At 45.6% G+C, this 22,069-nt stretch overlaps 1 protein-coding gene across 1 annotated transcript in view; it reads right to left on the bottom strand.

Moving 5' to 3' along the window:
* The window catches only part of adamts17 (ADAM metallopeptidase with thrombospondin type 1 motif, 17), a 179,157-nt gene that overhangs the window by 6,774 nt on the left and 150,314 nt on the right, over window positions 1-22,069 (bottom strand). Inside the window, exons 19-21 of the mRNA XM_055661163.1 lie at window positions 17,392-17,530; window positions 15,621-15,825; window positions 11,502-11,654 (exon numbers count right to left, since the gene is read on the bottom strand). Of these exons, the coding sequence (XP_055517138.1) occupies window positions 11,502-11,654; window positions 15,621-15,825; window positions 17,392-17,530 (497 nt within the window). The remainder of the gene's footprint in view (window positions 1-11,501; window positions 11,655-15,620; window positions 15,826-17,391; window positions 17,531-22,069) is intronic.

Genomic DNA, 22,069 nt, shown 5'->3' with positions numbered 1-22,069 from the left:
GCTAGTTCTCTCACCCACTCCCTACACACCAGGGGCAATTTGCAGAGATCAATTAACCTGCAAACCGCACGTCTCTGGGATATGGGAGACAACTAGAGGAAACCCACGTAGTCCCAGGAAGAACATGCAAACTCCACGCAGACAGCATCTGATGTTCGAACTGATTTCAGCATCTGATTTCAGGATCAAACCTGGGTCTCTAGTGCTGTGAGGCCACGGCTCTACCAGCTGCGCCAGTGTGCCACCCCAGTGATGGCAGACTGGACAGATATAGCAAGCTGAGTAGTACACCAGGCCCCAGACTTGCACTGCAAAGAATTTGATTCTAACTAGCACCCCTCTTGCAACAAAGTGAAATGAGGATATTGGTGAATCCCAATCTCAGGATATTATACTAGCATTCTGGTTATCTCTGGACGAAGCCAATTCATTCCTTGTGTCCAGTCGAGCACTCAGGTATGTCTCAGCTTGTGTTGTAAATAAGACATCTGTGTGGGATGCACACTGCTCTGTGGGAACCACGTACTATCTCCTGCCCTCCCTGCTGCCGAAGCATCTCCCTCTCCTTGGTTGGCTGCAGAAGCTGGACAGTGTTGCAGGCAGGGAAACAGAGATGGAGTCAGCAGCTTCCGTGGAACAACCGGCGGCGATGCGGGAGGCCGTTGGACCTGGGCGGTCCATCAACCCCTGGAACAGCTGGGCAGACCAAGCAGTGTGAATATTGAAGATAGACACAAAATGCTGGAGTAACTCAGCAGGACAGGCAGCATCTCTGGAGAGAAGGAATGAGTGATGAGAACCTTCTTCAGACTATTGATATCTCTAACTTGAATACATTTTGAATATTAGGATACATAGAAACATAGAAAACATAGAAAATAGGTGCAGGAGTAGGCCATTCGGCCCTTCGAGCCTGCACCGCCATTCAATATGATCATGGCTGATCATCCATTTCGAAGGTTATGGGCTAAGCTTGGATAGATGGGACTAGTGTAGATGAGAATAGTGTTGACTGATCAGTGTAGGCAAGTTGGGAAGATGGACCTGTTTTCTATGACCGTATGACTATGATGTCCCCAATCCATCGAATATGAATCCTCACAGACACTCTGCAAACACTGAGCTGAGGGTTCCTGCGAGTGTGTGTAGAGGTTCACACAGGCTCCCTGCACAGCTGCTGCCATGCATCTCTTGCAATAGACCTATTTTTGCTGATTCCATTGGCACTATTGTTCCTGGGCAGGCACCCCGAGTGCCAAGTGAGGTGTCAATAGACACGGGCTTCCTGAGAGAAACAAGCTGACGAGGGTTGACATGTTGACTCAGGTTAAAAGATAGACTGTCAGTTAGTTGTTGAGGGACTCTGATGTAGATTGAGAGTACAGAGGTAGATTACTTGTTACAAGTTAAGCTGGAGCGTTTGTCCTCAGGAGCATCAGAGCTATGATATTTAACCTAATTACTGGTTTTCTCAGTTCTTTATTTGAAATACAGGTGTTCCCCGAATTATTTTATAGGCGACACATGTGAATTTGCACTTATGTAAGCAATTCTTCAAGCCCACTGACGCCCACATGGCCTCCAGGTTGGAGCTCCCCAGTGCTCCTCATATCAGAGGTCACCCGTGGCCTCCAGGTATGAGCTCCCACTTGGTCTCCACGTCGGAGCTCCCACATGTTTACGCGCACTTCCGTTTCCGACTTACGTAACATTCAACACATAAGGGTCCGTGGGACATAACCCTTACATAAGTCAGGGAGCATGTGTAAGCTTATCACCAATGTATTTCCTGTGCAAGACTGGCTAATGATAATGGGAACATACAAGAAAATTTGCTGCTGTATCTTGAATGATAAAAGCAGAATGCTCATTAATAAATAAACCAGACCGTTATCTGTCGTCTGTAAAGGTAGATGTTTGAGATGTTTTGGTGCAACTCTCTCTGATGCATAGAGCTCTCTAACAAACGCAGTTGTGATGCACACGTCCTTGAGCTGTTGATGCTAAATAGTTTAATGCCCATGAGAAATTCTGTTCCTTCACCGCTGATTATCTCTCCCTGTTCCTCCTGCTGCTCTCCACAGTCTTCAGTTCATTAACTCCTCTGCTGCCAGAGTGTAACGTGGCCCCAGATTTTTCATAACAAATTGCCGGAGTAACCCAGCGGATCGGGCAGCATATCAGGAGGACACGGACAGGGGCATTTCAGATTGGGAAACAGGGAACTGCAGATGCTGGTTTACAAAAAAAGACACAAAGTGCTAGAGTAACTCGAAAACCGAAGATCGCGGAGAAAACCCACGCAGGTCACGGGGAGAATGTACTAACTCCATACAGACAGTGCCCATAGTCAGGATTGAACTCGTGTCTGTGGCATTGTAAGGCAGCAACTCTATCACTGTGACGCCCTCTATCCAATCAAATCAGATAAACATTGAGTCGCAGAGCCTTACAGCATAGAAACAGGCCCAACTTCCCCTTGCCTACCAAGGTGGCCCATCTATGCCAGTCCCACCTGCCCGCATTTGGCCCATATTCCTTCTCAACCTTTCCTATTCAGGAGCACAAGCCAAACTCAGAAGTACAATAGATAGTGTCGAGTTATGCTTGTAATAAGGCTCGTACCACGACGTAAACAGAGTATACCTTTAATCTGTACAATAACAACAGCAACTGCAACAGCCTCGTGTAAGCCCAGGCCTCTCTCTCCAACTGCCGACACCCTGCTTTTCCAGACACAACCGGTTACTGGAGCCTGGCTTCTGGCAGGGTCCTAGTGCCCCTCTGCTCAGCCTTACTCTATTATTGCATAATACCACATCTCCCTTTCTTTGAGAACAAAGGGTGGACTACCTTTGTCTCTGCAGGTCTTAAGGGGTTTATTCTGCCCTTTTGCTGGAAGACCTGTCCCTGATCTAAGCATGCAAAATAGAAATAAAATAACTTACACGTTACCATACTGTGAACTATTCTTTCAGGTTTCAGGTAAATGTAACAGGTTTACAGAACATTTTCACAACACATTTCACTCTCTCTTTTTCTTTATTGTAGAAAACAGATCAATAAATCACAAATCAAGTCTCTGCGGCTTTCTAACCTCTCTCCCACACCTAGTCCGCACAGTCTCTGTGGTGGGGCCCTCTCCGCTGGGTGATGCTGTCACTGGTGGAGCTGGCTCTGGTGGAGCTGGCTCTTCTCCCACCGGTGGCTCATCCGCGTCGACTACCTCACTGTTGGTCTGCAGCGGCACCAAGTGCTGCTGGTTCCTCCTCAGTGTGCCCTGAGGCACCTGGACGATATAAGAGCGAGGTGCATTGTGTGTAGATAGCACTTTGCCCTGGACTCGTGCATCGGTGATCCACACATCCTCCCCAGGTATTAGTGGCTCCAGATTTCTCGCTCCGTGCCTCTTGTCAAAGGATCTTGCGTCGTTCCACCTCTTCTCCCTTTCTTTGGCCTCCAGCGCGTTGTAGTCAGGCAAAACTGGATTCAGCAGGGTTGGAAGGGCAGGAACTGTAGTGCGTAGGCGGCGCCCCATCAACAGCTCGGCCGGGCTATAGCCGTTCTGTAGAGGGGTTGCTCTGTAGGCCAGCAATGCAAGATATGGGTCTGACGCCTTTGTTAGCAAGTTCTTCACGGTTTGTACAGCGCGTTCCGCCTCCCCATTGCTCTGAGGAAACCTGGGGCTGCTCGTGATGTGCATAAAGCCATACTCTGCTGCAAAGGATTTAAAGTGGCTACCTGAGAATTGGGGCCCATTGTCACTTTTAAGAAATTCACAAATTCCATGACGAGCAAATATGGATTTCAGGTGCACCACCACATCTGTGGACCTTGTGGGTGATAGCAGCGCAACTTCCACATATCTTGAGAAATAATCTACGACTAGCAGATAAGTCTTGTTTTTCAGCGTGAATAGGTCAGCTCCCAAGGTTTGCCAAGGCCTGTCTGGCATCTCCGTTGGCATCAGCGGCTCTTTGACGTTCCTTCGCTCTTGGATGCAGGTTCTACATTTCAGCACCATGTCATTCAGCTGGCTGCTGAGTCCTGGCCACCATACCGTCTGTTTGGCCCGGCCCCTGCACTTTGTCACCCCCAGGTGTCCCTCATGTAGTCTCTGCAGCACATCACCTTGTAAGGCTGATGGGATGACGAGCCTCGTGCCCCGCAGCAGCAGCCCATCGTGCACAGTCAGCACTGCTCTATCAGCCCAGTAATGTCTCAGCACTCCCTGCAGTTGGCTTTTGTCGGGCCAGCCGTCTGTGCAGTACTCCATCAGTGCAGAGCATGTGCTGTCTGCCTGCAGGTGCTCACGTAGGCTGCTCAGATAATCTCCACTGACAGGAATGTTGCTGATGACAGAGTCTACATAGATGTTGGTGTCCTCTGATCCCAAGGTGATGCCGTCAACCCTGCACACAAGCTGAAGCCTTTCTATGGCAGGTCTTCCCAACAGTGCAGTGTGGAGGTCTTTTACTACATAAATGTCCTCTATGGCTGTCTTGTTGCCTCTGCGCAGTGTTTCTCTGGCTACGCCCAGGACAGAGAGTGCATTGCCCCCTGGCCCAAACAATGGGCGTGTCGACACTGCCAGGCACTTCACATCATGCCCCCCTGTAATGTCATGGTACACCTCCGCTGGCATGGCGGTCACATCAGCACCAGTATCTATTTTAAAGCACACTTTTTGTTGTCTGACTTGTAGCTGCACCGTCCATGGGTCTTTTCCAGCATCCACGGATCCCAGGAAAAAGCTCTCTTCTTCCTCTGTAGTGACAGCATTGAGAGATTTAGCACCGTTTCTGCACACTTTGCCATAATGTCCCTTTTTGCCACAGTTGTGACACACAGCATCTTTAGCAGGGCATTCCAATTTTCCATGCGAGGGCATTTTTCCACATCTATAGCAGGCCTTTGAACCTGGCTGTGGCTGTGTATTAAATTTATTTTTGCCTGGTGTTTGTGCTTGTGGCTGAGGCTTTGAGGGAAATTTGGGTTTTCTGTAGCTTTTAGCATGCACAGCATCAACATTTGAGCACTTGCTAGCACCGCTATTTTCTCCTCTTAAGTCAAACCGCTGTCGTCTAACTTCTTCAGACTGCCTTGTCTTTGTTATAGCAGTTTCAAGGGTTAGGTTTCTGTCTAGCTGTAGCTTTTCGGACAATGAGACGTTTCTCAGCCCAACCACTAACCTGTCGCGGATCAGCTCGTTCTGTAACTGTCCATAGTTGCAGTGTTCGGCTAATCCGTATAGAGCAGTGATGAAGGAATCCACCGTTTCTCCTGGCAGTTGCACACGCTGATTGAACTTGGCTCTTTCATAGATAACATTCTTTTTAGGCACAAAAAATGTATCAAAGCCCGCCTTGACATCCGTGTACACCCTCCTCTCATCTGCAGTTAGCGTTAGCCCCTTTAGCACATCATCTGCTTCATCGCCCATGCAATACACTAGCGTGTTCACCTGGTTTTCTGCCGACGTCGCGTTTAAATTGCTTGCAAGCCTGAAGCGGTCGAATCTCCTGATCCAACGCTCCCATTCTTGAGGCTTGGTAAAATCGAATGGCTCTGGAGGTTGTATTGTGAACGTAGCAGTTGGTGTAGGTTGCGCCATATCTGCCAGCTCGTCTCCTATTTCCCGCCAAAACGATACACCGTCCTCTTCTTCTTTAATTATTTTCTTGCTTACAAGTCTCCCAGTTCTGGCACCATGTCGTGTTATGCTTGTAATAAGGCTCGTACCACGACGTAAACAGAGTATACCTTTAATCTGTACAATAACAACAGCAACTGCAACAGCCTCGTGTAAGCCCAGGCCTCTCTCTCTCTAACTGCCGACACCCTGCTTTTCCAGACACAACCGGTTACTGGAGCCTGGCTTCTGGCAGGGTCCTAGTGCCCCTCTGCTCAGCCTTACTCTATTATTGCATAATACCACAGATAGAGCAATGGAGACGGTACAGAGTTCAGGATATAGTTGGCAGCATTTTAGCGCACCAGTTCCTGAGACACATACCAGTTCCAGAAGTCAGCATAAACCATGATGCACTGATTGCCACTATGACCGCACTTTGTTACTCAGTGTAGTAGCATCTGATCCCTGTGGACAGCACACTGCCATCAGTGCATGAAGGAAGCACTCTTACTTCAGAATAACTGGTTAAAATGACCACCCTCATTTATCAGATTATTCCACTGAGAGCAAATTGTGACAATCTGTAAATTACCATCCTTTTCTCCTTTCCTCTGTTTGAGATTGTATTTGATTTTCCAAGGTTGTAAAGTATCTCCCTGGAGGATGGGAGTTGCTCTGCTGTTTGCCACTGTGTGCGGTCTAGGATTAATGATGACAGCGCCTGTCACATCACACTAGCGTTATGGCGGCAGGAGCTGCCGGAGGTGGAGTTATGGTCGTGGTCACCTGATCAGTGCCGCTGCTGCTCTTCAATTAAACAACATCACAACAAAACACTCTTCCAGCAAAGGCTTTCAAGATGACTGCTGAGCGCAGATGGAACGTACACAGCTCTTCAGCAGGTCCCAGGATGTCCCAAAGCAGTTTGTAACCAATGTGGTGTCATCAAATGCGGAAAACACAGCATCCATTTTACATAGGCTAGGATGTGATAATGTTCATGTACAGATGTGGAGATATCCCACTTGTGGCACTGAATGAACAACGCAGAGACCTGCACTGTCAATGTGGAGACATAAATTTAAAATCACTTTGCAATCTGTGTAATCAGTGTATTTGAGTTCTGTCAAATGCTGCATTCTAAAAGAAAAAACACTCGGGACCATGAAATGTTTGGACTGTTGCTAAAGAAAACCTGGTTCACAAATGGTCTTGAGGTTACTCCATGCCCACTGTATTGCGAAAGACTTGCAATGGCCTCCTGAAAGTTGTAAGACACGTTGCTCTATAAAACTGCCACCAAAAACACTTGAATAAAAGATGGAGAGACCTGTCTGCATCAACCCTGACACCAATTTTAGACTTCAGAGATACAGCACGGAAAGAGGCCCTTCGACCCACTGAGTCCGTGCCGACCAGTGATCATCCCGTACACATGCACTATCCTTCACTCTAGGGATAATTTGCAATTTTACTGAAGCCAATTAATCTACAACCCTGCACATCTTTGGAGTGTGGGAGGAAACCGGAGCACCCAGAGAAATCCTATCCAGTCACAGGAAGAATGTAAAAACTCCACACAAACAGCACCCATAGTCAGGATTGAACCCGGGTCTCTGGCACTGCAAGGCTGCGCTGCCACTGTGCTGCCGCTGGCACTGTGCTGCCCCTGATGCATGATAACGGAATATTTGGCCCGGTCCGGCCTTGTGTCCCAATTGGCAGAGCTACAGAGGGAGTCCCAGAGAATCGTCAAACCACTGCCTGGTACCAGTGACTCGTCCCTCACAACCCCAGCCCTACCAGCAGAATCTTATGCACCAAGAGGGGACAGTATGGTGATATAAAATGGGGAGAGTGAGTCCTTGTGAACCTTCACAATGAATCCAGATCTGGCAACATGAGTCAAGAGTATTTTATTTTCATATGTCCCAGATAGAACAATGAAATTCTTACTTGCAGCAGCACGACAGAATTTGTAAAATTGGTACTGTAAACAATATCGTAAATGAGAGGGGGAAAAAGGTTAAGATAAATACACATACTCACAAATACACAAATATATAGATCATATATATATACACATATATATTATATACACGCACACATACGTACACACAAAAAACAATCATAGGGCAGTAATAACAATAATAGTCCATGTAGTTCAGAGCTTATTTTAAGGTTGTAGTGTTTCAGAGCCATTTAATAACATGAGGCCAAACACAGGCAAGAGAGTCTCTTGATCACCTCCACCATCTACCTCTCCCATCCTCCCTCTGCTGATGAAGCTGTGGTCCTCCTGGTTGAACATCACTTGGAAGAAGCAGTGAGTGTCCCAAGACCACAAACTGCATACTGACTGGGACGCAGCAGGCAGTGTGGGAACAGGGCGTCATTGCTCATCACTAAGAGTGGCTTGGTAACACCATCACTGTCAGAGATACCAGACTTGGGCTGCAGCAGGCAACAGGAGGACCAACAGAAAGGAACAAACCTCCTGCTCCAGACTAAACTGAGCCTAAAGATCTACATTTCAGGGGTGGGGGGGGATGAGAGGAAACTCTCTTATCTCACCAGTACATGACACCAGGGCACCCGAGTGAAGATGATCAAAGCGAATCAGGAAGAAGATTTTGCTCTCTGTTGCCGTCAGCAATGTACGGTGATTTGTTGTTGGAGATCAGACACTCAGGTATGCAACATCCACAGAATTAACCTTGGCTGAATCACCTTCAGCCACTTCACATCGAGGTGTGACGTGGTCTGTTTGCAGATGCCCGTGGTGTTTTGTTACTATGTTTGCACTGCAAAGTACAAATAATGGAGCACCAGGCAAATTCCAGGTGCTACTGTCATCATCAAGAGAGAAGATTATTCAACAAGACTGGCAAAGTTCACTGGCCGCTTTGACATTCAGAACTGGATCAAGTTACTCAAGGCTGGGTAACCATTATTGAGTAACTTGTCTCCTGACACCCTCAGCCTTTCCACCTCCTTCAAGGCTCTGGGACCAAACAACATACTAGCTGCAAAGGAACCCAAACGTACCCGTAGCTGGTATCCAATGACTTAAGGTATGAAGTCACAGAGCCAGAGATACAGCATGCAGAAAGGCCCTTTGGCCCACCAAGTCCATGCAAATCACCCGTCACCCATTTACAATCATCCCGTTTTTATTCTCCTGATACTCGCATCATCTCTCTCTCCCCCCAGATTCTACCATTTGCCTATAAACTCAAAGTGGCCAGTGAGCATGCAAAAGGAATCCACATGGTCACAGGGAGAATGTGCAAACTCTACCCAAGGTCAGGATTGAACCAGGCTCTCCGGCACTGTGAGGTAGTGGCTCTACAAGCTGCAACACCGTGCCACCCAAGTCACAGACATCATCCTCACCAATGTCAAGGTGACAATGAATGACATTGCATTGGCCACTATTTACTTCAGTCATAGTTACTTAAGTCATGGGAGTTTCTTGTTGTCTTTGCTTAGATTTATTTTACAGAGATGTGAGCAGTGGTTCTCCAACTCAAGCAACAATGTCAGAATTGCCACGGGACATCGATCCTTACAGCTGCTTGTTTATTATATTTTTTAAATGGACTCAGTTTAATGACTCTTCCAACCAGTTATTCCTTTATTACTTTTGGTCCCAATGAAAGATGGGGAGATTTATTAAAAACCATGTTACCGAGCTCCACGGTGCTGGAGGGTTTATCTTAACTGGCTTTGCCTGGGCCTGTCGTATCAAGTGTAGGGAGGAACTGCAGATGCTGATTTACACTGAAGATAGGCACAAAATGCTGGAGAAATTCAGTGGGGCAGGCAACATCTCTGGATAGAAGGAATGGGTGACATCTCGGGTCGAGAAACCTTCTTCAGACCCTTATTCGACCTGAAACGTCAACCATTCCTTCTGTCCAGAGATGCTGCCTGTTCCGCTGAGTTACTCCAACATTATCATATCATGTCTGGCTTTGGTATGGTTCTGCCACTGCATGTCCAGGGGCAGAGCAGAGACACCATGAGGGGTGCAGCCATCCCGAGCCACCCACACTGTGGGCACCCGTGCTGGAACCTGGGGACAGCTGATACTGAGCTTCCCAATGTCCCTCAGGTCTGACTGTATCATAAAGGAAACTGTGTGTAAAATCTGCCTCCTGGGGTTATGCAGGAAAGAGGTGCGTGAATCACCCCTGTATAATAACCCTGTATAGCCCGGGAGGGCAGCCCGAATGAAAATGGAACTCATTACACTCAGACTGAGGGGGACTGGACCGTGATTCATTAGATTATCACTGCTGAGATTTCTACATGGACCAGTGGAGAAGGGAGAAATAGTGTCGCTAACTCCAGTAGCAATTCAACACGCTTGCAGCGCCGGAGGCCCGTTCCAATCCTGACGACAGATGAAACGCTTGCCTGCGTACACGCAGCAGCTCAGCTACCGAGAATGTTTATCTCCAGTGACCCATGACCTGGGCATGCGCAGTCGGAATACTGAACTCGCTTATTCTCAACTGCTTCCCAATGTTCCATCAAACGTTTCTTTACTCTCAGCAATTCTTTCTTTTATAAAGACTTGAATTTACTATCGCCACTATCTTTGCCTCAGATGGTTTAATTGCTTGGAGACTGGTTCTTTGCTAAGACAGGAAGAAAACTTTGGAAAGTATCTCATGCATTGCAACTTTGTTGGCTCTTGAGTCACGAAAGGTGAAATATAAAAGCAATCTTTCCTCTCAGTAATGTCACTATCAAACTTGGCAGGTTATAGATGCTGTCTGTCCTGTTACAGGGTGCACATCCGTTCCTTATAAATATTAGATTCAAAAGATCAGCTTTGAAGCTCTGTCCTCCATTCTTAATTCACGCCTCCCTCGGATCAGTATTATGCCCGTTGCAACGTTTTGGTTGCTTTTTACGCTGTTCATGACCAGTTGTTATAAACAATCATAAAAATTGCCAGCTCTGATTCTTGCTGTTAGTGTAATCACATCACTAATTATCAAAGCAACAATGTTAACAATCAAAAAGCATGCGTTCAAATTCCATTGCAGTTTGAGAGCATGAATAAATTAGAAATAAAACAAGCTGATATTGGTGAATTTGGAATTAAGTTGTAGAATTGTCATAATAAAACTTGCAACTGGTTCAGTAATATTTAAAAGGAAAACTATTAACATTACTAGTTAACTACTGTGCTGTTTGTTGCTTGGTTATTTTCTCAATGCAAAAATACATCTGGTGGAGTTAAATTATCTCTGCTTCTATTAGTATACATTTCCCACATGGGTGACATTCCACATTCAAAGTTTGACGAAAGGGAATTTTTAAACTTTCTATTTCTCTCTGCCAAGTGTTTTGCTAGAAGTTGGAAGAACAAGTTTAATGCAAAATAAATCAAATGCAGAAAAAATAATTACAGAACAGTCTGAAGAAGGATTCCAACCTGAAACATCCATTGCTTCTCTCCAGTGATGCTGCCTGCAGGGCCTGCTGAGTTACTCCAGCATTTGTGTCTAACTTTGGTATAAACCAGCATCTGCAATTCCTTCCTACGCAATGATTCTTTGATGATATTAGTTGGGAAGATATATACGCAAGGGAAGATATATACAAAAATTGTTGGAGTTACTCAGCGGGACAGGCAGCAGCTCTGGATAAAAGATCAAAATGGGTGATGTTTCGGGTCAACACCCTTCTTCAGATGTTACCAATTCCTTGTATCCAGAAATGCTGTCTGGCTTGCTGAGTTACTCCGGCATTTTGTGTATCTTCAGTGTAAACCAGAATCTGCAGTTCCTTCCTACTCATTTTGTCTTATCCCACATGAGTTTTGATATTTAGGAATGGAGTTACATACCTTTGACCATTCTCCAGTTCTCCATTTGTAGCAGTTGGAATGATCCTCGCACTCCTCTTCATCTAGGGGCTTCACTGCAGGATCACATTTGCTTTGAGGGTTGGTGCAATTCACTGTCCTTAGATGGGTTCCTCGACCACAGTCTGACGAACACTACAGGGATTGCTCAAGGTTAGTGCTTCCATTCTCCATTCACACCTCAAATCCCATTTGTTAATCTTCAACATATGATGCGCGTTTGATGACACTGGCCCTCTGCGCGTTGGAGTTTAGAAGGATGAGGGGGTACCTCATTGAAACTTCCTGAATAGTGAAAGGCTTGGATAGAGTGGATGTGGCGAGGATGTTTCCACTAGTGGGAGAGTCTTGGACCAGAGGTCACAGCCTCAGAATTAAAGGACATTCCATTAGGAAGGAGATGAGGAGGAATTTCTTTAATCAGAGGGTGTTGAATCTGTGGAATTCATTGCCACTGAAGGTGCGGAGGCCAAGTCAATGGATATTTTTACAGCAGAGATAGATAGATTCTTGATCAGTATGGGTATCAGAGTTTATGGGGAGAAGGTAGGAGAATGGGGTTAAGAGGGAAAGTTAGATCAGCCACGATTGAATGATGGAGTAGACTTTATGGGCCAAATGGCCTAATTCTGCTCCTATCACTTATCATACTCAATGTAAATATTTGTGTTCATGCATTGGCATATGTTTGTCCTGCAAAGTACAAGTTTCACTAATCCCACAAAAAGGCTACACTTCCTAACTGTTGCAAAGCAGGACTAATAGGGAGGAGAAAGGCGATGAAAGGGGTATCGTGGCAGTGTTGACAATGCTGTTTTACAAAGTACTGGGTAACTCAGTGCATCAGGCAGAATCTCTGGGTAGGTGACATTTCTTGTGAAACTTTGCCTGTCCATGTTTTCCAGAGATGCTGCCTGACCCACTAAGTTACGCTAGAACTTTGTGTCTCATCAACTAGAGAATGGCTGACAATAGTGTGTTTTTTCGTGCCATTAGATTAAGCAACAAGCATAAAGAAGGCTTTACATCCTTACATTAGGTAGCAGCTCAATCAACTGGAGTCCACTACCACACGGGAGACTATTTGATCAATCCTCCCAATTCTGGTTCTTCAAAGAAACTAACTTTTAATTCTATTTGCTCAATCTCTTTGCACCAACCTTACAAATATTTATCCTTCGGTTCTTAATCAAATCTTTTTGACAGTTTTTGCTGAATCTGCTTCTGCCCCTCTTACAGGCAGTGCATCGCAAACCCCAACAACTTACTGCACAAATATAAATCTTCTCAACTCCCCAATGATTCTATTGGAAATCCACCAAATTCAATATTCGTCACATGCCTGACATCTGAAATAATACTCCCACATTGTTCATTTCTTGACCCTGACCGTTCCCATCTGTATTTTAAGCAGGACATCAGATGCTGGAGTACTGCAGCGGGTCAGGCAGAATCTCTGGAGAAAAGGAATAGGTGGCGTTTCGGGTTGAGACCCACCTTCAGACTGAAGAAGGGGTCTCGAGCTGAAATGTCACCTATTCCTTTTCTCCAGAGATGCTGCCTGACCCGTTGAGTTACTCCAGCATTTCATGCCTATCTTCAGTGCAAACCAGCATCTGCAGTTCCTTCCCACACATCTATTTAAAACAAATTTGTCCTTTTTTATTTTTCAGATTTCCAATGCTTGTGACTTTCTTTATCTCCCAGTGACCTGCCCTGAACGAAGGCCGCTCACAATCCATCGTCTCACACTCAGCTTGAATGGATGAGCTGGAATCAACATCAGAGTTGAAGCAACCGGCCGAGGCGACTTTGGAAATCTGCCCATGTTAAATTGATCGGGTGCCATCCCACTCTCCGACTTCAATTGGCGCAGTTAAAATCTTTTCACTGAAGGTTTTACTGGGAAGTTATAAAACAGCATTGTGGATTAAACAGCACTCAAAAAAACAAAATCTTTGATTAATCAGGAACATGTGTCTGAGATTAAAGCACACACAAGCACTCTAAACCTGATGAAGGAGAACACATCGACGTCTCAGTTCAATCCACTGGTATTTAGCAGATTGTGGATTAAGTGGAAGATTTAAGATAACCGCAAAAGTCTGTACCCTGCAGCCTGCCATTACAGGTATGAGATATGACAAATAGAACCATGCAGTGTATCAGATGAAAGTGATAGATACCGAAACGCCAATGGATGTGGAGCTAAAATAGAACTTAATTTAATTCTTTATTTCGAACAGAACAAAAGAATATAAAGCAAGTGTGAAACAGCATACAAAAAACAAAACAAGAATATTTAGAAAGTGTCATAAACAATATCTATAAATATATGAAATCATATGTGTCCGAAAAGGAGCAGGAAGAAGCCAAAGCTTATTCATTCCCACCCCTTAACTTCCTTCACATGAAGAGCTGCTTTCCTACTTGTCTCTGACATATATGTATTAGAGACGTCCAACTGAAACTAAATACTACTTCCGCAGGTCAAAATTGACTTAAATTCACATTGGTTGGTTCCCATTCAAAATAGTTCACTTGGAGAGGCTTAGTTGCGTCAGGCCACAGGAGCTGCTGTAATTGCAGAAGTCGATGGGAGACTAGGTCTCCTTTCTCCATCCAGTGATCCCTAGGATTTCCGGAAACAACGGATTAAGGGTGTCCTCCATCCAGAACTGTGACACGACCAGGGAAGTGAAACAAACGTAATGTGACGAAGGACAGCACAACAGTGCAGCAAGTGGAGCTGCTGGAAAGAGTGGAGAGCAATAGGGAGTGGTTGGACTAGTGAGGTCTTTATTCCATGGAGCACAGTAGGCTGAGGGGTGATCTTATAGAGGTATATTCAACCATGAGATGAATAGATAAAGTGAATGCAGTGTCTTTTACCCAGAGTAGATAAATCAAGAACCAGATTACATAGGTTTAACGTGGGAGAGGAATGATTTGAGTGGGACCTTAGGGGGCAACCTTTTCACTCAGAGGCTGATGGGTATGTGGAATATGCTGCCAAAGATGGTCGTTGAGGTGGTTACTATAACAGGATTTAAAAGATACTTGAACTGGTGCAAGGATAGGAAAGGTTTAGAGGGGTTTGGGTCAAGCACGGACTAGCTTAGATGGAGCAACTTGGTCGACATGGACAAGTTGGGCCCTAGGGCGTGATTCCACGCTGTGTGACTCTATGCTGCTCCATGGTGACAGTGGCCTGGGTTCAATCCTGATCTCGGTTACTGTCTTTGTGGAGTTTGCATATTCTCACACCAGTTGGATGGGTTTCCTCCTGCAGCTGTTCCAGCTTCCTCCCACCTCAAAAGACGTGCAGTTTGGTATGCTAATTGTCGGCTGTAAATTGCCTTGGGTGTGCAGGTGAATGGTAGGATCTTGGGGGAGTTAATGGGAATGTTGGGAGAAAAAAGTGGGATCAACATGGATTTGGTGTAAATGTGTGGTTCTATGAAATTAGTTCTGGAATTATGAAATTGTGGAACATTATGATTAAAATATGCTGCACAAATCATCTGTAAATTAGTGTGACATATTAAAGGTCTTAATTCTGAAAAGAGTCTCTTGTCCAGAGTAGGGGAATCGAGGACCAGACGGCATAGGTTTAAGGTGAAGGGGGAAAGGAATCTGAGGGGTAACTTTTTTGGTATATGGAACGCACTGCCAGAGGAGGTATTGAGGCAGGGACTATTGCAATGTTTAAGAAGCAATTAGACAAGTACATGGATATGACAGGTTTAGAGGGATATGGGCCAAATGCAGGCAAGTGGCACTAGTGTAGATGGGACACGTTGGTCGGTGCGGGCAAGTAGGGCCGAAGGGCCTGTTTCCACGCTGTATGACTTTATGACTCTAAACACGTTATGCAGTGAAATGTGAACAAATCAAAAAAAGGACCTTTGGTTTATGGGACTACACTGATGAACATAATTCTTATAATGATTGCAAAGAAACGGATTCACTGACAGGCACAGAGAGAGAGAGAGAGTGTGGGGTTACAGTGAGATTCACCATTACACAGCACAGGTAACAAGATGCAAGCGTGGTCCACTAGTGACTAGACTTTATGTTTATTAGTTGAGAAGCATGTACCTTTGACCAGTCCGAGGCTTCCCATATTGTGAGGCATTCACGGCCCTCACATCCCTGCACTGTAGACAGTCTTGGACCAAGGCAGTAGAGACTTCTTGTGTTGAAATACGTGCCGTTTTGTAGCTGATAGACACAGGTCACGTTCCGAACCTGAGTTCCTTTACCACAAGTCCTGGAGCATGGAGACCAATTGCCTCCCACCCACCTGAGTCAAGAGAAAATCGTATCTGCATCTCAATCATTGCCAAAAAAAGACCAATCATACGACCCTTTCCAAAACAGAAGCAACGATCAGAGGTAAATTATGGAAGAGTTCTTAGTTTAAAGCGATTGCTTCTATTCAGAATTTCAGTGTTTTCTTCTCTCAAACTAGTTCAATAAAAATGTAGATAGGTGGCTGGAGTGCACAGTCAAGGGGGATGTTGGGGGCAGGTTTGGAGGCACATAGTTCAAATACAAGCTGGATTGGGACACAGAGAAGGAAGGGGGAATGGGACCACCTGCATGCACTGTACACAGGATGGCAGGATAGAGCACAGTGAAATCAGACAGTGACCACTCCACTGGGATCAGTGATGTTTTCAGTTCATCTGAAGTTAATTCTCTTAGATTCATCTAGTTTGAGGACAGGACTGGGCAGTACCGTGATAAATTCTGAGTAAAACATCCACATCTCTTTTTATTTTTTATTTTTGGGGCAATATTTACACACATGCAGAAACAGCTCATCATAGCTACACAATGAACAAACATTTAAAAAGCCATGACGATTTGCAATCAGATTGGTTTGAGAAGGAACTGCAGATGCTGGAAAAATCAAAGGTAGACAAAAATGCTGGAGAAACTCAGAGGGTGAGGCAGCATCTATGGAGCGAAGGAATAGGTGACGTTTCGGGTCGGGACCCTTCCTCAGACTGATGTAATCAGATTGGGCTCCTTTCTAGATCAAAGCTCCCCAACACTGAAGCCTGGCGCTAGATTCAGCTGACACTTCAATGCAGTGCGGAGAGCGTGCTACATTGTCAGAGGAACTCTCTTTTGGACGAAGCTTTAAAAAAAATGTCGCAATGGTTCAGGCCTATTGTTCGATGTTCCTGTGCTCCACAACAAGTCGGGAATTATCCTGATATCTTGGCCAATATCCCTCATTTCAAACAGTGGAACCAGGAAATATTTGTCACCCACCGTAGTTATCAGTCTGAAGAAGGGTTTTGGCCCGAAACGTTGCCTATTTCCTTCGCTCCATAGATGCTGCTGCACCCGCTGAGTTTCTCCAGCATTTTTGTGTACCTCCGATTTTCCAGCATCTGCAGTTCCTTCTTAAACACCATAGTTATCTGTTCTGCAAATTCACCCATGTAATGACATGCACCCTACAACCAATCTTTGATTTGTGAATTTCTGCCTAATCTCCAGAGACATTGTGGGTACATATCTTTGATTTATGAATCTGTTTTTTGCAATAAAGAATGCGATGCCACTCTCTGCAATCTGTGAAAAACTGCCACAAATGCCAAAATACATTTTGCCCTGCCTTATTGATTTACACATTTTTGCCTGCGATTTGACCAAATGAAATGTGTTTCTTATGTAAAGTATAGAATGGCAATATCCCAACAATAAACCACATTTGACTGCAGTCGATAAACTACACATTAAAAACTGGGCTCTCTGTAAATGGAAGCTGTCAATGCCGATTGTTAACTGTGGGAATTAATGTCCAAGTGACTTGGGCTCTGGCAAGTTTCTTTTCGTTGTAGCTGGCACTTACCATGACTGGCACGGATGTATGTTGCATCTCCGGACTTGGGGATCAATACGAGCCAGGTGGCGGCAGTCGCTGTCGTTCGTTACGGTCAACATTGTCTTGTTGACAATCTTGGCGCAGCGGACAATTGTTCTGCGCTCACCTAAAAACCAATGAAGAGAAGAAACACCGGTGATGTGAGTTTGTTCAGGCGTTGGACCTTGACATTCACATGCGTTACACTGGAGAAAGAGTCACGATTCAAGAGTGTTTTGTTGCCGCATGTCCCAAACATTGTACACTGTAAACAATCTAATGAATAATAATAATAATAATAATAATTTTATTAATAGAGCGCTTTAAAAACAAACATAGCTGCAACAAAGTGCTGTACATCACTAATCATTGACAAAAAAGTTAATACACACCAAAAATAACAATCAAAAGAAATAGTAGGAAAAGACATGTAAAATAAAGAAACATCAAAAACACCAAAAACAGAAGCAAAGCCTCAGGCATGGTCAAAAGCCAGGGAGTACAAATGTGTTTTAACACTGGATTTGAAGATGGACAGTGAGGGGGCCTGTCTGATGTGCAACGGCAGGGTGTTCCAGAGTGCCGGAGCAGCAACAGAGAAGGCTCTATCCCCTCTGAGCCTCCGACTAGACCTCGACTAGACTAGAATAAAACAAAGTTCAGTACACACACACACACAAATATATAGATATATACACCCACACATACATAAAGACATACATACATATACATAAAAACATACAATAATAGTGCAAAAAGACCAAACCAATGCTGCCAATGACCCTGCAATGGGTAAAAGCAGCTCCTATTGAGTGATGCAATCCAGTGCATGTCACTGGGTGTCCAGGCCCATATCACTCCCATCTTTTTCCTGAGATTTTCATGTTCCCTGGCATCATTCCTCCAGCGTCAAATTTGTCCATGCGGCATCAACAGTGGTGCGATGGCCATTGACCATTGTGGTCCAGAGGTGAGAGTGGCTGGTCTCTCCCAGCAGAAGCACCTTTCACTAACGCTGAAGGAACAACTTTAGTTGCGGGTCCCATCACTACAAGTCTGCATTCACAGATCTGCTCACAATCAGCTCACTCTGCACTCTGCTCACACTCAACATCCTCCCCGCCGTGAATCTCCAAATGCTTTGCCACAACCAACCCGCCTTCTGCTGCCCCGCTGGTCCAGAGCTGACACTCGTCTTCCAGGATGACATGGGTCTCCAACACACACCTCACATGCACCCGCACCAGGCGGGAGGTGAACATGGCCTCGGCCCCGGCAACTCATCCACCCAGGCTTCGCATGGAGGTCGGTGCAGTGGTGCAGATAGTAGAGCCGCTGCCTCACAGCTCGAGTGACCTGGGTTCAATCCTCACCTTGGGCGCTGTCTACGTGGAGTTTGCACGTTCCCAATGTGACTGCGCAGGTTCTTCATGGGTGCTGTGTAGATGCCTTCTCTCAAATGCCAGAGACATGCGGGTTGGTGGATTACTTGGCTGCTGTAAATTTCCCCGAGAGTGCAGGTTAGGGGTAGAATCTGGGGGGAGCTGATGGTAATGTTGGGAGAATAGGTTCCAGGTGAAATGAGTGGGGGAATTGGATGGATGGGATTGTTCTGTGAGCCAAAGGAGATTCAAAGGGCTGAATGGCCTGCTAACATCATAAGGGAATATTGAGCCATGCTGGGAACTCTATCTCCCGAGGAGCAGTGTCTCTGCAGGCTGCCTCCACAGTGAGGGTCTCACTCACAGTCGAGCTGAGGAAACGTCCAGCAGGAGCACCCCCTCGTGCCTGCACAGCCGTCCCAGTGGAAGTCAGGGTCCCCCTCCCTCAGCCTCAGGACCAGCCCAGACACTCCTGCTGATGTTCGTCACATCTCATGGTCCGCTGATCAAGGGGAGGGGGGTCACTGATCCTCTCCACTCCACAAGGACAGGCTCCGAGTTCTGACTCCATGCTGGCTCAGAGACAGCAAGTGTCCCTCTCCCTCTCCCCTCGCCCAACTCCTCCCCACCCCCAGCAACATGCAGATCCGCGCTGCAGTCCCATCGCAACGTGTAGCCGCTCAGAGACTGCGCTCGCGTCCTAACAGAGAGCTGACAGAGCCTCCACCCAAGTGTGCCTGGTTGTGGTCCTCTCCTCCTCTTCTCCCTCCACTTGGACAGATGTGATCCACCAGTCCCTTGAGATTGCTGACCGCAAATGTGGAGCCCCCTCCCAGCCATTCAGGAAACTTTGGAGCAAGCATGATGAAGGAAGCACCACTTTGGAGCAAGCATTGCTGAAGGAATGGTGCTGATTAGCTTCTGGAACTAGGTTTCTGCATTCAATCTCTGAACCTTCCCTCTGTACAATTCAACTCATAGGCAGGACTAAGTTCCCTTAGCCAAAGGATCAATAACCAACAACATAGATTTAAAGGAATTGGTAAAAGGATTAGATAGGGGATAAGGAAAGATGTTTTTTTCAGCCAGAGGGTGAGAGAGGTCTGGAACTCTCCCTTATAGGGCGCTGAAGGCAGCAAGCTTTTCATCTCATTTACACAGTACTTGTGTGACACAGCTGAGGTGCTGTGACCTTCAGGGTACAAACCCAGAGTGGGAAGATAGGATCAGTCCAGGTAGCTCAATTTTGACCGGCACAGTCACAATGGGCCAAATTGCCTCCTTCTTGGTTGCAAATATTGAATGATTTTTTTTCACGCAATTGTAACTGCTGCACGATCAGTACGCATCTCCGCCAGATTATTCGCTCACCACGTTTTGTGTTAAACACCTCTGTCCATTTTTTAAATATAGGGAGCAGTCCCATTCCTTTTTGTTCAGAATATCAAAGAAAATCTACTTTCGTTCAGCTGTCAACACTTAAACAAGAGAGTATTGTTAAAATGCATCGACTGAGTGTTTTGCCATTTGCTGGTCCTGTCCTACGATTTCAAGCAACATTGCAACAAACGTTTGCGACATCTGGCTCTGGGAAATGGCTCTCCCCTTTCCCTCACCCCTTATCCAATATCCATCCAATTTCCTTCTGCAGAAAGTTACTGCATCTTTTTCCATTAACCTGTCGGTAAGTATAAACTAGAATGTATCAGGACGACACAGATATCACACATGGCACACTGCACAGGATCCACAGACCAAGAGGATCCGACTGGCTTAAAATCACAACAGATGTATCACTGAGTGCAATGAGATGCCACAATGACTATGAAGCTTCAGTTCAAAGAAAAGTGAAAGCAAAGCCTGGTTTGCTTCCTCGGGTCATGCTATAGAACTTAGTGGGAAGCCTCACTGGCTGGTTGCATGTTGGAAATCACTGACTCATCATCTTTCATTAGGAACATTGAAACCAGAAGCAGGTGCAGTCCATCGGTTCCCAGTGAATCGCTAGCCCTCAATTAATTTCATTACTCATTATCTCAATGGAGTTAATGGCATCTCGCTGTGAAAGAGAAAAAGTCTGCCAGCTTCGCTGCATTATGAAAGTAGCAGCAGCTTAAAAATACTTTATTGATCATGAGGAGTGGTGTAATATCCTGAAGTTATGAAAGAGTCTAAAAGCCAAGTCTTCTTTCTAATTGCCTCTGTCCTCTGTAGGGAGTCGAATGCCCAATGTAATTGGCCTGTGGAATTATTTGTTTTTAGTGAGGCTGTTATATTCAGCAGTGATGTTACCTGCACTTCTCTCACTCTATGCTGTGGGGTGAAGTTGGGTCTATTAGCCACTGTTCCCAGTGGAGTTCAGTCTTCCCGCCGCTGAGTGCAATTTCAATCATTTGTTCTTGAGAAGCACCAATGAATAATTTACAGCTAAAGGGTAGATGTTACACTGTCTCTGTTTATAGTGAGCCTGAAATAGCCAAGGCCACCACTCTGACTGCAGCAGGATTCTCACCGCAAAAGCAATTTTATAAAATCTAGTCTTTCGTGTTTAACTCTGAAAATTGGATGCCTCCACAAAATGTCTGCTTGGATGGTTGTCAGGGGAGGACAGATGCTTTATCTTTAAAACATTGTCTACTTTCTGCCAGCTCCTGTTTTCTTTGCTGTCTGCCTGTGGCTTGAAGCCTTCCATTAAGGACATCATAAATAGAAGCAGGAGTGGGCCATTCGGCCCTATGCACCTGTTCTACCATTCACTAAAACCAAGGCTGATTTACCTCAGCAACACATGACCCCATATCCCTTAATTGATCCCCTTAATATTGAATATACTGTATCCAGTGCCCAAATCCCCGTACCATTCCTGGGTAGCAAATTCCAAAGATTCCCCATTCCCCTTGTTGAAGAAGCTTCTTCTTTTCTCCGTTACAACCAACCCCTTATTCGGAGACTGACCTCTGAATGTTTCAGCCAGAGGAGACATCCTCTCTGCGTCTACCCTGTCAGGACCTCAAATGGTTTTAGTCTGTTTCAATGTGGTCAACTCACATGTCCAAACTCAGAGACGGTAAAATCATCAACCTTAATTCTCCCACTGCAAGAGTCAACCAGGTGCACTCTGTCACAAGTATAAGCTTCATTCGGTATAGAGACCAGACATATGCACAATATTTCAACTGTGTTCTCAACAAGATCTTACAGGAGTGCAGTAGTTTACACTTGTACTTAAATCCCGTTGCAATAAAAACCAACATACGATTCACTGTTCCTACTGTACCAATGGT

The sequence above is a fragment of the Leucoraja erinacea genome, chromosome 33 (genome assembly GCF_028641065.1).
Source record: "Leucoraja erinacea ecotype New England chromosome 33, Leri_hhj_1, whole genome shotgun sequence".
Classification (NCBI taxonomy): Eukaryota; Metazoa; Chordata; class Chondrichthyes; order Rajiformes; family Rajidae; genus Leucoraja; species Leucoraja erinaceus.
This window is presented reverse-complemented; position numbering and strand designations above follow the sequence as displayed.